General features: G+C 52.3%; 1 protein-coding gene across 2 annotated transcripts; it reads right to left on the bottom strand.

Moving 5' to 3' along the window:
* Positions 1–9,084: 9,084 nt before the first annotated feature.
* Positions 9,085–11,252, bottom strand: HPCAL4 (hippocalcin like 4). Of its 2 annotated transcripts, XM_068965829.1 has the most exons (3): positions 11,091–11,252; positions 10,649–10,864; positions 9,085–9,282 (listed from the first exon to the last, which is right to left on the bottom strand). In XM_068965829.1, exons 1-3 carry the CDS (start codon positions 11,250–11,252, stop codon positions 9,085–9,087), a joined length of 576 nt encoding a protein of 191 aa, XP_068821930.1. The 2 variants fall into 2 exon arrangements, with proteins under 2 accessions (XP_068821930.1, XP_068821931.1); XM_068965830.1 differs by lacking the exon at positions 10,649–10,864.
* Positions 11,253–18,731: the final 7,479 nt, after the last annotated feature.

The raw sequence follows: 18,731 nt of genomic DNA, 5'->3' as shown, positions 1-18,731 counted from the left end.
GTGCGGGCCGGCAGGAGGGAGGGCAGTGCGCTGGGTGCTCAACCCGACCAGTCGGCAGTCGGTGTGTAGCTGCTGTTGCTGGTGGAGTTATATTTTGGGACACTGCGCTCTCCTTCCCCGACCGCCCCACCGCCTAATGGGGGTTCAGACCCTTCGGCTCGCAGGACTGAGCCTGAAACCAGGCCTTCGGGCTGCTGAGGTTTCGGGATTGCGGGGATCCTGTTCTTCGCAGGCGGTCAACGGCACCGAAAGAAAGGGAAGCCTGACTACTTTTTTTTTTTTTAAACCCAGGGTGGTGATCCACAAAGGAGAAAATTAAATTCTAGCCCCCTCCCCCCAAAATTAAAAAGCTATTGCCCCCTCCCCTCCCCACGCCCCCACCGTCTTTCCTCTCTGATGCCAGGACCCTGGAACCCTGAGCGATGTCTCCTCGGATCCTAGTCAATTTCGCGGAGGGAGAGGAGGTGGTGGATGGACAGCTCCATCCAGCAGGATGGACAGTTCCTGCTAGAGGAGGAACCTGCTTCTAGCGGGGGCCACATTGGAGAGCCCAGCCCGTCAGCTTCTCCCCAACAAGGCGGAGGGACCCTTGAAGTCGGTGGCAACACCAGGTTCCTCTTGGCGGGGCTGGGAACCCAGACCACACATAGATGGCCAGCAGGGGGCGCACCCTCCCAGGTCCCACCGGCTGAGCTTGGTTAGTTACAGGCCTTAAAGTGATGAGATGGAAGGATAGAAAAGAAGCCTAGGAATCCAAGAGTCTTGGAACACTGTCCTGGAGTTCTAGAGCATTGTCCTCCTTGGTGCAGAGCCCCAGGTGTAGACACTGATGCCACTCATTCCAAGGCACGGGTTAGGAAGCGAACAAGGGACATCTCTGTGTGTGCCTAAAAGAGTGCAAAGGTGGATGGGGGCAGCAGGAGAAAAATACTGGCTTAGCTTGGAGGAAGTATGACTGGGATGGGGTACAGAATGCAGGGGTCTGCCCACCCTCCATTACGACCTGGGAGGAACCAACCAAACTGCATGGGAGGAAGGGGGAAATACAGTAAGTCCCCTGCATACAAACGAATTTCGTTCCAATACATTTGTAAGTTCAATCTGTTTGTAAGTCCAACAAAGTTAGCCTAGGTGCCCAACTAACACAATCGGCTATATAGCACTGTACTATAATATGCTTATAATATATTTCACATAAATAATACATATAAAACAAACCAAAAAAAAGAAAGAAATATTTTTAATCTTACAGTAGAGTACTTTGAAAAGTACAGCAGTACCAGCTACATCACCACTGTTTTTATGCTTGCTTCCGGCCATTCTGGGCTTGAACTAGAGATACTGGACTATTGTGCTCTATACACGGCTATAAAGTACACAAAAGCACAACCACTTGTACAGGAGGCACCCATGTGACAATATACACCAGACACATGAACTAGCTGACACGATTGGACAGGTGATTGTACATTCACATCTTTGTTCATAACTTGAAGGTCTGTATGTAGGGGACTTACTGTAATCATAACAAGACATTGTAAGATTGAGGGAAGTATGTTTAGAGTTGTCTTTCTCCACTCATGGTAGATTATTTCCCCCATGGTAGATTAAACGGCCCCAAACTCTCTCCCATCCTCTTGCCCTTCGGCAGTGTGACTTGAACATTCCTCCCTTCCAGAAGTGGCACTGAATCTGAGTCGACCTAGTGTCTTGCTTTGACTGATAGAGTGCTGTAGAAGTTATGTACGGTTTCCAAGCTTAAGCTTTAAGAGGCCTCGCAGATCTTCTTTATGCCCTCTTGGGAGCCAGTTACAGTGTAAAGAAATCTGGAAAGGTCACATGCAGAAGCAGTGAGGCCCTGGAGGATCAGAAGCCAGTGATTTCTCAGGCAGCTGTCAGCTGCAGACATATGAATGAGACCACCTTAACAGTTCCAGTCACAGCCCATCTCCTAGCGGGATGCTGTGGGATGAGTGACCCCAGCCAACAGCATGTGAAGCAACAAAACCTCCCAGCTGAGCCCAGCCAACACACAGAGTCACGAAAAATGATACATTTTTGTTGTTCCCAGCATTAAGTTTTGAGGTATCTTGCTACACAACAATAAATAATGAAATTCTAGGAAGGGGTCCATTATTCTCAGGTGCCTCATGGAGGAGGAGAATGTATATTCATTATTTGGCTGGCAGTGAGTACCTGATGCAAAGGCAAACCATCCCCTTGCTGTCTAGTGACCTTTGACCTGTGTAGCCTGAGTTGAAAGGAAAGATCTGGGCCAATCAGATTTCTCTTCCTCAGGAACTGGGAACTGGGAAACAGAGGCTGGACAGTCAACCATAAGAAAAGCAGCTAAGAATACTACAAAATATAGTTGGCTTCTAAGAGACCTAGATGGGCCTTAGCAAGCTGTAGTTATGTGCAACATAAAGCAAAGAGGAGGCAAAAACTCTTGTGAGCAGATTGAGCCCACCAGGATATAAAGATGGAAGCAATGTGCAGAGACTCCATGAAAGAGAAACCATGCTTCCCTGAGAGGGAGCTACTTCTGGTCCTGACAGTTTCCCAAGTCCTAGCTTGAAGCCTGGCTATAGTGCCCACCTCTAAATTTCCGTGAGATTCTCCACATCACTTCTACAAATGCTCCTCAGAAGTTGGTGGCTATTGGATTTGCTGACTAGCATCCTTTCCCACTCTCTTCTTCTAGTAACAGGCCCTGCCTCCCTGGTCACAGGAATAGGCATGTGATGTAGACCTGCCCAATGAGAGAACCCTATTTCCCTGGACACAGTGATTGAGCCAGGATGGGCACATGACCTCAGCTGCATCACTCACTCTCCTATACTCTTATATCCAGTTGCTGGGAAATTTGCCTCTGTCTTCTCCAGAGTTATTAATTTGGGACAATGTGAGCCGAGAACCCATCTTTCCCTGCGGCAGGTGAAAGCACAGGAAAAGCCCATCTAGGGAGGACTCAGGATTCTACCTAACTGCTCCCGTGTGGACTGGTCTTTAGCAAGACCAGGGGTGGACACCACCTCCTGCTCTCTTGATGAACAGGAGCTTCATCCTTCACCTGTCCTCCTCCCCTACCCCTCCTCTACCTCCTGGCCTTCCAGGGAAGACTCTGCCTCCTCTGAAGCACAGAACTTGAGGTCTGTTACTGCTGTTTTCACATTCAGATTTGGATTCACTCCCCACGGATGAGAATGCATGATAAACAGTGGCCTTGAAGTTAAGAGATCTGAGTTTAAGTCCTGGCCTTACCATCCATTCTCTGAGTCTTCATTTCCTTTAAAAATTTTTTAAAAACAGACTCGTAAGTGTGCGTTCAGCTCAGCCGGCAGGGAATCGCATGGGAAGCTGTTTGGTGACTATGACGGACTGTGTGGACACGAGGAGCCAGTTGCTTGAGAGCTGGGAGGGCTTCACAGAGGAGATCACTGAGATGGGGACATGGGTGGCCCAGGGAGGGGCAGTGGCTTGCCCAGAAGCACAGAAGCCTAAGAGAGCCCTTAGGGAAATGGAAGGCAATTCACAGTGATTCATGTGCAGGAGGGGTGGTAGGGGGCAGAGCTGGCTTCTGAGGTCAGCAGGTGACAGGGCGGAGGGGACTTTGAAGGAGCTTATTATACCAGAGGAAGAAGCAGGGCTTGGAGAGCTGATGTGGTCAGATCCGTGCTTTAGGAGGAACACTCCAGATCTTCAGGGCCAGATGGCGCAGAAGGCAAATGTGAAAGCAGGAGGTGGACCGACCTGTGCCCTCAAACCAGGCAGGAACAGGGCTCTCCCTCCCTCTGGTGTGGCTTCAGCTGGAAACAGCAGCTCCCCCAGTTCTCAGGCCTCTGAGTCACCTCCTTAGGTTCTGTTGCCCTGAGGCCAGGTCAGCCTCCCTCCTCTGTCCTAATTGCTTCCTGTCAAGGGAGCTGGCCCCCTCCAAGCGTCCTTGAGAAAACCTTTGTAAAAGTAATTGAGCGTTTCGGGAGGAGAAACCTTCAGCTGACCGCTCCCCCCTCACTGGCCCCCACTCCCTGTAGGGAACAGTGCTTCTCTGGCTGTTGAGGGGGGCATGTTCTGAGATAAACACTTTGCCACCAACTCCCATCACCACCCCACCACCTCTGGGTCAGCGTAAGCGGTTCTCAGGACTCTGGGCTCCTGTGGATGGTGGAACAGTGTCTGCGCTACACAACACCCTGGACCAGGGGGGCAAGCAGGGGCTGAGATCCAGGCTGTGTGCCCCTTGCCAAGCTGTGAACTGGGGCATGAAAGGGGTAATCGTTCTCATTAGCTCAAATGTGCCATCTACTGGCCTAGCTGCATGCTTATGGGATTGCTACATTCAAAGGGGCACCTTTTCCTAACGTGTGCAAAGAGCACCAGGTAGACTAATTGTAATCCTGACTCTTGGCCTTTCTCCCCACTGCCCTCTATCCACTAACTGCCCACTAACTCAGGTGGGCTCTTACCATGTCTTCCATTGGACAGAGGGAGAAACTGAGTCCAAGGCTTGCTGCCACTAGCTCCCTTTTGGGGAGAGTATTCCTGCCCCCACACCCCCCAAATCAGCATCTGGTCTGGCGCTGATGAATGGACCAAGGGCTCCCAGGAAAAGCGAAGCTGAACCAATCAGATTCCCTTGCTTGAAAACTGAATTAAGAGACAGAGAAGGGAGCTGTCAGTCATTGGTGAGTCTGGATACAGAGTTGAAGAAGCAGCCACTTTGTGCAGGGAAACCAAGGGGGTCTTAAGAGAAACTAAAGAAAAGAGTATAGACGCGAATATTGCCAAAGGGATAAGAACCCTGAAGGCCCAGAGATGAGAGGGCAGAGGTCCCACTGACAGCGCCTGTTCTCTTGAGGCCCAGCCAGTCTTGAATTTCCATCTTTAGAGTCCCTTGTTATCTGCTCACCCCTTGCTGTGAACTAGCTTGAGTGGGTCTCTGTCCCCTGTAACCTGGAACAAGGACCTCTGCCCCAAGGAGGATGCCGAGGTTCCCCCATTGTGTGAGCTCCCTCAGGTCCTTTCTCCCCTTTTCTCCTCCCCCCAGCCCTGTCTCCACTGGGGGAAGAGAAGAGGCCCCCAGCACGGTCACACTTTTTATTCAATGTCAGTGGAAAAAAAAAAAAATACACCGCACAGCACAGGGTTGAACAGTGAGGACAGTCACTGCAGGCACAACAGGAGCAGCCATCAGGAGAGAGGGGGCCACGCTGGAGAACGGGTTGGGAGGGCCCCCTTCTGCCACCCAGCCCCCCCCCCCTACTTCTCCAGGCCTCCACCAAAGCAAGCAGGGCCAGATGCCCTGGGAGGCCCAGTCCTGCTCCCACCCTCTGGAAAAAGTAAAAGAAAACCCTGAAAGTTTTGGAAAGAAAATTCCACATTTTTCTGAGACTTTTCAATTGCAGCTTCAAATGACGTTTTTTTCAAAACTGATGAATAAAATATGTAAGCAATGTGTTCTTGCCCCCACAGTGATCTCCAAAGTCAGCACAAAGCCTCACCCAGGGTGGATCTTCGGGAAATACTTGTTGTTTTAGTAAATTTTTGTATAAAAGTATTTACAGGGTCAGCTTACTCCCCTGCCCAGCCTCTTCTCTCTTTCCTTTCTCTCCCCTCTCCTCCTTCTCTCTTGCTCTGCAGTAGGATGAATTTCTTCCTCGAGGGACTGTGCTATTGTCAGGAAACACTTCAGTGCCTTTGCTTATGGGCTTCCTTTTTCTTAACTTCTGATTTAAAGGTAAATCATATAATCTTGACTACAACTCAAAAGACTAGAGTGGACATCTGAAGTTCCCCTTTATAATGATATATGTATATATTGGCTGAGTCACTTGGTTTGTGGGATTTTAGTTCCCCAACCAGGGACTGAACTCGGATCCTTGGCAGTCAGAGCATGGACTCGTAAGCACTGGATCACCACGAAGTCCCAGTGATGATTTTTAGAGAGAAGAAATAAGGGGCTCATCAGTTAGCCCAAAAGGATGAATGAGGGCAGAAGACAGTTAGAAGGCAGATTGAGGACCTTGCAATTCACAGAGCTGCTGCAAAAAGATACAGAACTTCAAGGGAGAGTTTGGATGTATCAGCATTTTAACTGTCCATATATTTTCGTGTCTATGCAAGTCATACTTCATACCCTGCGAACTCTGCGGCAAGTCCTTCTTTGCTGGGGCAGGGATAGGAGGACTGCCTCTCTTCTCAAGGCAGGGCTGGTGCTCTACCACAGGAATTCCCAAGCACACAGTCCCCAGGACATCCAGGAGCATGTGGCAGCAAAGCCTGGCCTGCCTGTGGCTCCTCCCATGAGCAAGATGGGGGTCTCAGTTCCCAGCCTGACATTATGTGTTCACCCTGCTGAGATGGCTGAGAACCTTTGACCTGAACAGCAAATATCACCCATGGTATGTGTCCAGAAGCTTGGAGTGATTAAACATGCTTTCATGAGTAGGATTTTCCCACCAGTTAGAAAGAAAGAAAGAGAGAGAGAAAAAAAACAGTTCCCTTAGGGAGCAAGATAGTAAAGACACTGCAAGGTGCTTCCAAGGTTGAGTCAGATGCCTCCTAAGACAGCACTGACCTGTTAGCAGAGCTGCCCAGAAATAGAAAATAAGATGTTTGAAAATGTGGGGGCTTCAATCAAGCTCCTATTTCTTTTTGGAAGACCACAGCCTCAGACACTTCGTAGCAGGAAGCTTGTAAAGGATCAAAACCAACTTAGTTTTCTTTACAGTCAACCTCTGTACCACTCAGGGTGAGAGGAATGAGCAGGGAAGAGGCTATGAAGGGAAGAGACCCTCATAGAGCCCTGGGCTCAAGTCCGGGCACTGTGCCACCTCCTGACTGTACTCGGGCACTAGAACTCCACTCTGTGCCTCAGCTTCCTAGCGTGGAGAAATGGAATGAAGAATCCTATTTCCCTAGGCTGTGAGGATAGAATGAGATGGGGTCAATGGCAAGATTTAAAGCATGAAGTTCTGTGTGATTGTGAATTAGGTTAGAGTTAACATTTGGGGAATAGGAACCCCACTTTGTAAAAAGTCTCCCACTGGAAGTCTAAGCTGAGCTGGGCTGTAGAGTCCTATGTATCTCTGGTGCTGACTGACAGCATAGAACAGACTTAATGGCCAGCTCCTGAGAGTAATGGAACATCCCTTGAGGCATTACTGGATAAAAACTTGCTGGTTACTGCCCAAGGATGTGAATTCCCCAGCCTGACCATGTGGCTGGTCATAGGCAGAAGGATGAAAAGAGGGTGACAACTCAGTGGACTTGCTGTCTCCAAGGGCAGCAGGAAGGAAGGTCTAGGAGAGTTTGAGGGAAAATGTCAGCTTCCCCAAGAGTCTCCATCTGCAGAGAGGGAGGACTCAGAAGAAAGAGGTACGCTGCACCCCTTTCCTGAAGGTATACCCTTGTACTCCCCAACCCAGCAATCATTCCCGGCTCCCACATTGGGTTGACAGCACCTGGGAACTAGACTGTTTTCACCAGCAGTTCAAGAGGAAATCCACTGTCACTGCACATCAAAGCTAATTTCTGATTATAAGTACAGGAGAAAGTAAAGTGAAAGACTTGATGAAGCAAGATTAATTTTCCGGCAGTCAAAGCATGCAGCTGTAGAGCTCACTGATCCAAAATTGGAAAGCAGACACTGAAAAGCAAAGCCAGTATACTTGGAAGATGACAAATTACCTGGCAGATTCAGGATTGGGAGTTAGAAAAAGCCTTTCAGATGGAGCATGCCCGGCACATTTTTAGGCATTTAATCCATAAACGCAGCCTGGCAGCCTAAACAGTGGCCGGCTGGTCTTCTTCTAGCTCCTTCTGCTTCTGGAGCAGTGAAAGAACAAAGCCCATCCTTAAACTAGACCAAATCCAGATGTGGGAACTACACTTGTCTCACTCTTGGCAAGCCTTATGTTCTCTGTTACTGAAGTCAGCTCCGAATCAGCATTAAGTGCACAGTAGAGAGTTGCTCACTGAATTGAAAAAAAGATCATTTAAAAGGAAGCAGCAGAAGCTGCTGACAGTGACAGTTAAGGATTTAGCCTGATAAAAAAACGTGTCATCTGGTAAGTTGGGTGATATTTTCCTCTCTTTTTTTCTCAGCTCTTTTTCACCCCCTGAAAATTAGCACTTTCTATATTCATTTAATCGTTTTACAAGAAACCAAGTAATATAAAGTATGTTTTAATATCCTCAACTAATAACATGAGTTTAGTCCTTTTAAAGGGTATTAGAAAATAAGTATTACCTCAGTTTCAATTTTTCTTAAAATCCCCACTGACGTGGTTCCTAGATTTCCAAATACTTTCCCTTCCATCCCTTCTGCAGCTCTGTGTGGAGCTGAGCAGAAGGATTTAACTGTTCCTCTCAAACTAACCAGCCTTACTGTGCCCTCTCCTCACCTGAGCTCAGTGTCCCTGGCTGAGACCCTGACCACTACCCTGTGAGCTGCCAGAGGGCCAGAATGTGTCTTGTAAACTACCATAGCCTTAGCACCTAGGGGTGCCTGGCCTTGAATAGGTGCTCAATAAATGTTAGCTGAAGAAAGGACTGAGTGAACACTCCAAAGGCTGGGACCGGAGGGGCCAGGTAGATTTGTGGGGGCAGGGCACAGACCACCCTTAAGGGTTCTGGGTCCTCAGTGAAGGACAGACCCAATTTGGCCCTTTAACTGGGGTCTGTAGGACCACATCCTATAAAGCACAATCCCAGAACAGAATTTCAAAGCAGAACCCAGCCCCCTTCCCTTCACCCTGTACCTTGGGGCAAAAACCAGTTCCCCTCCTTCACCCTGTACCTTGGGGCAAAAACCAGTTCCCCTATGCCCAGCAGATGTTGGTTCTGGGCCAAGACTGGGGCTGGGGCTAGGCCATTAAATACCTGAGGATCTTCTCTATTCCAGGGTGAGGTGGTCCCTTAAGGATCTTGACTGAGGAGAGCAAGGGCTTGGGCAGAGGGGTGGGTGGGCCAGAGAGTGAGGCTGGAGTCCCCCTCCCCCTAAGGAAGGGCCAGCCAGAGAGGTCACTGGGTTGGGAGGTGGCCACGCCCTTCCTGGCCAGGGGCCCTGCCCCTCACCAGCCTCTACTTCTGCATGTCACACTGCAGCAGCAGCACAATAGATGGGTCACTCTTGGCCGCCTCCTTGAACTCCTCCAGTGTAATCTGGTCGTCCTTATCTTGATCCATCTTCTTGAAGATCTTGTCCACACGCTGCTGGGGCGTGAGCCCATCCTGGTTCATGCGCATCATGATCACAGTGCCCACCATCTTGTAAATAGCCTGTTGGGGCAAGGAGGGAGGTGTGAACGCTCACCACAGGGACAGGGGACTGGAGGTGAATGAAGGGACCCGGGGGTGGCCTGGAGAACAAGGGGCCGTGTGAGGATACTGGAAGGTGATGTATAGTCATTAAGACTGGCTATTTACTCAGCATCTCACACCAAACGGGTCTACTACCCAGCTCTTCACCTCCAACCTGCTTCTGCCCCAGCGGGCCCTGTCTCAGTGAACAGCAAATTCATTCTTCTAGATGTTCAGACCAAAAGCCTCACACCATTCTCGGCCCTCCTTTGCTCACACCCATGTCTAACCTTACAGCAAACCTTGTCAGCCCTAACTCTGAACAGGCCCAATAACAAGCCGCTGCCTGCTACTTCCACTGCTCCACGGCTGTCGCCTCCATCCCCCTGTGACCGACTGCTGTGGAAGCCTCGCAACTGGTCTCTCCCTACTTTTGCTGACCTCCCACCCGCTCAGTCTGTTCTCCAACCCCTTAAGGGCTTCGCATCTCACTTAGAAGAAAGTCAAGTCTCTATCCCAAATGATGATGCTAAGAAACAGTCTTCTGACTACCTATCTGACCTCTTCCTACCACTCTCCCCTTGCTCACTTCTGTCCCACCACCCTGGGCTCCTGGCCACTCCTTGCACACTGGAAACCCAGTCTAGTGGGGTCTTTGCATTTATTCTTCCCCATATGGGGTCACACAGAGTCGGACACGACTGAAGCGACTTAGCAGCAGCAGCAGCAGCAGCAACATGCAGAGATCCTCCCTCTGACACCTAATGCAGTTAGCTCCCTCATTTTTCCAGGTTACTCCTCACATCTCACCTTACACAAAATCACTTTTCCTTCAACGCCCTCTCCTCTTACTTTGCTTTGCTTATCTTCTTTCTAATACTTACTGCCTGACATAGCATAGACTTTGTTTTAATTTTCTTGCCAGAAGGAATGTCCTATGAAAGCAAGAATTTTAAACAGAGACTGGCAAGTGGCAGTCACTGTTGAAAGAATATGAGTTAAGAACTTGGACTCTTGTTGAAAGAATGTACATTTGTTGAAAGAACACTGAGTTAAGAACTTGGGACTCTGGAGTCAGACTCCTTAGATTTGGGATCAAGAACCGTCACCTGATACATTTCCTCAACCGTAAAATGGGGTTTCTAACAGTACCGCCTAGACTTGTTGGGTAAAGTACTTAGCACAAGACCGGTCCTACTCTGAACACCCAACCAAGGCTAGCCGCCGGATCCTGGGAGGAGGCAGGAGGGAGGAGGGGAGTGGTGGGCTCCCGAGGCCTGAGCGGGGAGGGTGGCTGGAGAACGGCCCTCGCAGCGTAGACAGGAAGCGTGTCTTCCTAACCCACCTCAATGATCTCCAGCATCTCGAGACGCGTGATGCGCCCGTCACCGTCCAGGTCGTACATTTCAAAGGCCCAGTTGAGTTTCTGCTCGAAGCTACCGCGGGAGGTGACCGAAAGGGCGCAAATGAACTCCCGGAAGTCGATGGTGCCGTCGCCGTTCTTGTCGAAGGTGCGGAAAGCGTGCTGCGCGAACTTGGAGGCGTCACCGTAGGGGAAGAACTGAGGCGGGGACACGCGGGGCTGGGGCGCAGCGACAGCCCCGCGCTCGCGGCCCACCCGCTGGCTGCCTGGCCCCGCCCCCGCTCGTCCGGCCCGCCCCCCAGAGTGTCTGGCCCCGCCCCCGCGCGTCCGGCCCGCCCCCCAGAGTGTCTGGCCCCGCCCCCGCTCGTCCGACCCGCCCCCCAGAGTGTCTGGCCCCGCCCCCGGAGTGCTGGGCTCCGCCTACCTTGATGTAGAGCTGCTGGAACTCCTCCAGGTTGAGGATGCCGCTGGGGCAGTCCTTCAGGAAGCCCTTGTACCACTGCTTAAGCTCCTGCTCACTGAACTCGGTGTTTTGAACCAGGTCTTCCAGGACCTCTGGGGCCAGCTTGCTGTTGGTCTTCCCCATGGCAGGGCCTGGCGGACAGAGGGCTCCCTCAGTTTGGTCCAGGGCAAGGCCGTCACCTCAGCAGCCTTCCGCCAAGTCTCTCTAGGACGGGGTTCCCTTTCTCCACCACAGCCCCTTCCTCTAACAAACTCCACATTCCCACAGCCAGGACCCCATCCTTCCACAGCGGGGCGGGGGGAGGGGTCCTCTTCCCACCTTTATGGTGGATACCGCCCCTCCTACAGATGGGTTCTGTCATTCCACCACACTACTTCCCATAGAAGCTCCTGCCTCTCCTCTGCTCCCCTCTTTCCCCCCACACAAAGTGGGGGCTTTCCCCTTATTACATCCCGATTACAGGGCCTCCTCTCCAAGCAGGCCTCTCCCCTCTGCTCACAGCAGTTTTCCTCCCCTGGCAACCAGGGTCTCTAGCCTCCCAGGGCTCAACTCTCCTCGTTCTCACTGACCAGTTTGCAAATCCCAGTCTTCATTCTCTCCTCTCCTCTTTACACCTTCCATAGCTCCCTACACCCATAGAATAGTCGTAATCCTCTCCTTGCTCTTGAGAGCTCTCTGCACTCAGCCTCTGCCCACCGCTACAAGCTCCTCTCCTACCTGGCAGGTTCCTCATGTGTTCCCCTGGCACTGTCTCCCAAGTCCTTCCTCAAGACCTTCCAGGCCACCTGAGCAAGAAGCTTCTCTCCCTTCTTCCTCTGTACAAACAGAAATCCTAGCTGGTAACCCTGATAACCCTGACTGTATTCTCCTTTTCATTAGTTCATTCATTCCCTGAGCATTTATTGAGGCTGACCATGTGCCAGGCCCTGTGCTGATGATGGGGATAAAGTCAACATGAGCCAGACTTCACTAACTCATAATTGGATCAAAGTGGCTGATTATAAAGCACCTTAAATCCACGCCAAGGAGTCTGGCGTGGGGCACAGAAGCTCCTGTGGTTTTAAAGCAAAGGCTGGAAAGACCACATTCATTACACAAATACTTATAGATTGTTTACAATATGGTGCTGGGGACCCAGAAAGAAGGAACGTGTTTTTCAGATTTTTCCTTGGCTACAGTGTACGAGATGACCTGGGTTGGGAGAGGAGGGGCAGCTCTGCTGCAGAGTTCAGGTGGGAGGTGATGACAACAGGGTGGGGTGGTAGAGGGATGTGGATGGACTGAGAGATGCTAGGAGGAGGCACTGGCAGGACCTGGGGACTGAATGCATGCGGGGCTGAGAGTGACAGAGGACTGCAGCCAATGCTCAGAACCGGGGCTGAATGGATAGAATGGATAGAGGCGGTATTTCTGAGATGCAGGTTTGGGGAGGGTGAAGAGTCAGGCCCTAGTGGGACCATGAGCCCCTCAAGTATCTTGTGCCTGAGGAAGTTCTTGCAGAGGGAGGTACAAACTCTCCCGAGTAAGCCTGGCTGGAGTGAGGACCCTGGCAGGCCCTGAAGGCTGAGTTGACATTCTTGTCAGACCTCCATGGGGGGGAACGTCCTGCTAGAGCCTGACTTCCCCAGGACATGACCTGGGAGGTGAATTTGACCCATCCAGAGTCTCTTTGGAAGAGTGCCAGACCCCAGCTGCAGGGTAGCCTGTCATGAAGACACTCTGGAAAAGGACACCCGCAGGCTGGCAGAAGGAATTCTGCTTCCACAGCCCAGTGCATGCCTGTGTGACTTCTAATCCTTACTGCTGGGAATACCCTAGACAGCCAGGTCTGAGTTTGGTCAGTTTCATGCCCTCTCTCCTTGCTTCATGACTTCAAGCAACGATCTCCAGCCTTTTTGGCACCTAGGACCTGTTTCATGGAAGACAATTTTTCCACAGACCACAGGGTGTGGGGATGGTTTCAGGATGATTCAAGCGCATTGCATTTATTGTGCACTTTATTTCTATCATTACTATGTCAGCTCCACCTCAGACCATCAGGCATCAGATCCCAGAAGTTGGGGAGTCCTGAGTTATAGAATACCTCTGGATCTCAGACCCTCCCCAGGGCCATGAAGAAGATCAAGGAGCAGTGGAGGCAGCAACATCCTTGCCTGCCTCCCACCCCCAGAGGATGATGAATCCTACACGCTCCCAGGGGAAGCCAGGGAGGGGGAGGTGCGCCATCTTCAGGAACTTGGAACTAGGGGGTCCCACACAGCTGTCCTGGGACCGGAATCAAAAGCACAACTGAAACACACATGGGCAGGAGGCAGGCTCCATCCTCAGCTGCCCCCTCCTCCAAAGCACACTGAAGACTCAGGTACGGTCAAGAAAGTTCGAGAAGGCAGAGGTAGTGTTGTCTGGTGGGGGAGGCAGAGCCTCTCCCTCTGTCTCCTGTGAGACGTGCCCAAGTGTCTGCGTAAGCAGTAGGAGTGGGTGGGAGCACGTCAGTGTATAAGACTGCAAATCTGCCAGAAGGCACACACACACACACACACGTGTGTGTGTGTGTGTGTGTGTGATGGAGTCTATGTGGCTCTCACCTTCTGCCCCTTTTCTCTCCCCCGCTCTGTGCTGCCTTCCCACCATTTTCTGTCTCCTGGCCATACCTGTTCTCAGTCCCCATTTGATTCCTGGCCCACCAGGGACTATGAAGGAGGCTTTATCTCTCTTCATTCCTTCTACCACTCTTAGGTCAGCAGGCCAAAGCTTTTAAGATCATCCCGTTATGTTAGTGAAAAACTGGAACCCAGAGAGAGGAGAAAACTGGCTCAGAGTTACACCCAGGCTGAATCCATGCCACCTGCCTGGACTGAATCCTGCCACCTGCCCTTTCTGAATCACCTCTTGTCCACTACAGACAGTAAATCTATGGCTCTGATCTGCCTCTTGGCCTCAATGGGACCATTTTGCTGGCTCCAGGTCACACTATCTGATACCCAGGAAATATCCACCCTTGGGGTGGACCACCAGGGCCTCTGACTCAGCACAGCTTATAGCCAGATTCACCCTCAATCTGTGATGGTCCTTCTCTCTCCATCACCCTTCCTTCCCTCCCTGGGATCAGGGAGGGAATACAACCATAGTTGCATTTAGTTTCCCCTCTTCCTTTTCCCTAGGTCCCACTTGCTACTAAGGTCTATTGTTCCTTCTTTTGAAGTGCTCCTGGAATGTACACCACATCCTCTCCCCACCAACTCCCACCTCGCCACTGCATAGTCAGGGCCAGGGGCACAGCCAAAGGGGCTGAAACCCAGCTGAGGCACTGCTTGCCAGGGCTTTCCTTATGATTCCTCTGTTCAACAGAATGTCTTTTCTAGTTTTGCCCAGAGGTACAATATAGGGTAAGACTCTTGAGAGTCCCTTGGACTGCAAGGAGATCAAACCAGTCCATTCTGAAGGAGATCAACCCTGGGATTTCTTTGGAAGGAATGACGCTAAAGCTGAAACTCCAGTACTTTGGCCGCCTCGTGCGAAGAGTTGACTCACTGGAAAAGACTCTGATGCTGGGAGGGATTGGGGGCAGGAGGAGAAGGGGATGACAGAGGATGAGATGGCTGGATGGCATCACTGACTCGATGGACGTGAATCTGAGTGAACTCTGGGAGATGGTGATGGACAGGGAGGCCTGGCGTGCTGCGATTCATGGGGTCGCAAAGAGTCGGACGTGACTGAATGACTGAACTGAACTGACAATATAGGGTAAGGGTTGCCATACCCATGGGTCCCCTCAAACTCCAGAACCCTCTAGAATCTCATGTCTCGAGTCAACTGTCTAGCCTTACCTCCCACTACTCCCCTCACAACTACATACTTCAGTCAGAACCTACTTCAATTGTTGTTCATAATCCTTCCTTCTCTTCTGGGTTGATGCAGCCACAATCAACCTTCAGGGCTGACTAAAGCCCAATTCCTTATGATCAGCCTCTCCCAGACTGGAGAGTGGACAGTCAGCAGCCTGGACTTGGCATTCTGGGCATGAGTAGACCCTCTGAGGCCACAGAGTTGACCCTGACAGGTGTATAGACTCCAGAGCTCTCGGACCCTCACCTGGTGCTCTAGAATTCCAGAATGGAGCCTGATTTGGGGAAGAGTTTTGCATTACACTCTTGTCTGGGCCAGAAACATTTCTCCAGACATTTTGCTCCATGGTAAAGCGCTTATCCTCTCCCAATATAACCCTGTCTGCTTGGGAGCAGCTCGGACAGTGAGAAAAGTCATCTTCCCTCACTCCCATTTTCCCTCTTGTAGCTGCCCACACAGGTTCCCATTCTGCCCTCTCTGGCAGGACAGAAGTACCCTGCAGAGGCCTACTCTGGAACCCAGAGATGTTCAACGAATGTCCCTTTGAGGATTATATTCAAGGGGCAGAGCCCCCTTCTTTCTCCTTGGAACAGCATCAGGCTGTTTTGTTTATCTGTGTTCTCCTGCCATTGCACCCACTTAGACACAATAGAACCTAGATCTGAGGAAAGGAAGAGTTCACCCAAGGTCAAGTGGAGTCCATCAGCAGGAAGAAGGCCAGAACCCGCGGGGGCATGTTCTGTTGGAGCTGTGGCCTGGCTGAACGTAGGCAGGCTCCTCTTGAGGGCTGCCTCCAGCTCTGAAGAAGCTGGCACTTCCCCATGCATGAAGACACTGTGCCTCTGGGCTCAGAGGCTTCTTTCAGAGGGCAGAACTCAGAGTTGTGGGCTCCAAATGGGAGGGTGGCAGAGAGGGTGGGAGGGACTGAGGGAGGCAATAATCCCACACCCTCACCAAGCTTCAGAGGAGCTGGTGCTGAGACTGTTGCCATGGTGACAATAGCTCCCTGGGCAGGAGATTTTTTTCTTCTCCTCCCCTTGCTCCTCTTCAAGCAGCAGCCATGGCGGCAATAGCTAGGTCTTCTCCTTCTCCTTATTAGTGAGTGGCAGGGGATGACAAACCAAAGCTGGGCTTGTTGACTACCTCCACCTTGGAGCTGCCCATGCCATGTGGGCTCTTGGTCAAGAAGGGACTCCTAATTGCTAAGGAGGAGCCTGAGCCTGGAGAGTGTGTAGGAAGGGGGAGGCCCATACCCAGGCCTGGGTAAGAAGCAATGTCCTTTTGGTGAGGTCTAAAGCCCCTCAGACCTCCTTTCTGAAATGTCCTAAAGGTTTAGGAAAAGAAAAAAAGGGTCCTGTTTTCTCATAATCAGTCATAGAATCAGAGTGCGTCAGTGTTGGAAGGTTGTCCAAGATCATCTCATCACATCCACTCCCTGTCCTGCCCATCCACCCTCTGTTTCTTATCTCATGAAGGATCAGAGAGGGAAGTTTGACTTGGTCAAACAGCAAAGGCAAGTTCTTCTGCCCTCCAGACTCAGGCTGCCTTAGGGAAGGAGCCATACAGTCCATGGAGCTTTGGCACGATTCCCACTGAGCAGAAGGGAGACGGGAGAGGGAGCAGCTGGGTGCAAGAAGGCCAGAGAGGGTACGAATTAGAACAATATTTGAGTGGTGGAATGAGAAAACCTGGTGCTTTGGCTGTGAGGGGTGAGGGAAATGGAGGAGGCTGGGACCTTGGCAGCAGTGACTGACAGGTCTGGGTGGTCTGCTGAGGGGTGGTGTTTATCTTGAAGCCAGGTGAAAGAGGTGGAAGATGGGCCTCTGTCTCTCACTGATACCATTGGGAGGGGGGCCTGCTGAGAGAGAGTCATGAGGAGGAGAACTGGGTGGCCCCCAGGTATGCTGTGAGCTCTGTCAGCTTGAGAGGTGGAGGTGGGGACGGCCTGAGGGGCTGTGTGAAGTGGGAGTGGGCTCTCTGTGGAGGTGAAGGCTGTCTTTCGGGACAGGGACACTGTGGTATGAAGTGCAGTGAGCTGCTCCTGGGGCTGCGTGGTGTGGCTAGGGGCTCTGTGGTGTGGCTAGGGGCTGTCAGTGGAGGTGGGAGGTGGCCATGGGGCTGAGCTGACTGTCCATGGGGGAGGGGGATGGGTTCCTCTAGCATCAGCACCACCACATCCCCAGATGTGTGTGTGTGTCTGTGCGTGTGGTGTGTGTGTGTGTGTGTGTGTGTGTGTGTGTTGGGGACCAGAGCAGTTGTTGCTTTGGGGTTAAGGAGGCTTCTTTGCCTCCTTCCCTGGGACCTGTGGGGCCAGGACTGCAGTGGGGGTCCCCTGGCCAGGGGCGGGACCCCCATAAGCTGCCGCCTACGGTGGAATCCGGGGTCAGGGAGATGAATCCGAGGGTGCAGGAGACGAGGGAATGGAGAGTGGAGGGGGAGGGGATACGTGCCTCCACCCTGCCCTACCCGCGTTACCTGAGGCCGCTCGCCGGGTCGCTGGATGACTCTGAGCCTCCGCGGGTCGCGGGGACCGAGACGGGCTCGCGGGCCGGCCTCCAGGTTCTCCAAGGTCCGCGCCGAAGCCGCCTCCCAGCTCTTGGATCACTCTGTCTCTCGGAGGCGGCACGATTTGCATAAGCCCCGCCTCACCCCTGGCATGTTGGGCGTTGATTGGGTCGGCTGAAGCGGAGTGGCAGGCGGGGTTTCAGGTGGGGACCGGGTGGCCAGTGAGGCCCCGCTACAGGAGCGCGCCTCGCCCGCCCGCCCTGACCTTCCCAGAGTCGCGAGGAAAAGGGGAGGGCTGTACCTTCGCTTGTATCCCGCCCCGAGACTCAGACCCCAGGCCATCGTCTGAGGTTAAAAGTGTCCACGACTGAAGTGGATTCGCAAAAACAACCGCACGGTTGCTATGGGAACGGAAGAACCACAGCAGAGGCTCTAAGCCTTTCCTTCTTGGGCCCAGCGAGGGTGGGGATGGAAAAGGGGATGAGTCACAAGATGTGATCCCCCTCCCCCGCACATCCCACCCAAAATCGGAGGAGGGCCACGAGGAACTGAGCGGGGAGGGAAGAGATGAGGTGGTCAGCAGCCCACGCCTTCACATCATTCATCGCCTCCCCCAACACACTCACTCCCCCCAAGCCATGGCAGGTGGGCGAGGATGGCGAAGTACCCAGCCCCTACCTAACCCCACGCTAGAATTTCGATCCTTCCCCCACACAGGCATTCGTTACTTCTCACGGAGTCCTAGGAGGCCTCACGGGATCTCCCTGAGAGGTATCTCTCTGCCAGCCCTATGAACCCCTCCATTTCCCACCCTCCCGTCTTCCCGTCCCGTAGACGGAGCCTGTCCCCAGCCCCCGCCAGTCTCTGGCCTCGGATGTTGACACAAGCTCGAGGCGGTTTACACTGAGCGGGTCTGGAAGGTTTCAGGGCCCTGGGAACACCTCCTCCCCTCATTTGGGGGTCTCCCCAATGCCAAGCCCAGCCGCCCTCCCCAGCTGCACTGGCAGCTGAGAGCTTCCAACCCAAGGCGATTATAAGGAACCTTTTAACTCCAAATCGGGGGCGAAAGGGGAGCAGATAGCTTCCAGTTGGGCCACGTGCGGGGGAGGGACGTCTAGGGATCTGTCAAAAGTAGGGCGGGGCTTCTGGGGATTGGTTGAATCGGAGAGAGGATGTTGGGGGACAGGGGGCTGAAAGGGAGGAGGGGCTTTTTGCCAATTTTGAGGGCGTTGAGGTGGGAGGGGCCATAGG

Source organism: Capricornis sumatraensis, chromosome 2, assembly GCF_032405125.1.
Source record: "Capricornis sumatraensis isolate serow.1 chromosome 2, serow.2, whole genome shotgun sequence".
Classification (NCBI taxonomy): domain Eukaryota; kingdom Metazoa; phylum Chordata; class Mammalia; order Artiodactyla; family Bovidae; genus Capricornis; species Capricornis sumatraensis.
Note: the sequence above shows the minus strand (reverse complement) of the source record. Positions and strands in the feature narration are given on the sequence as shown.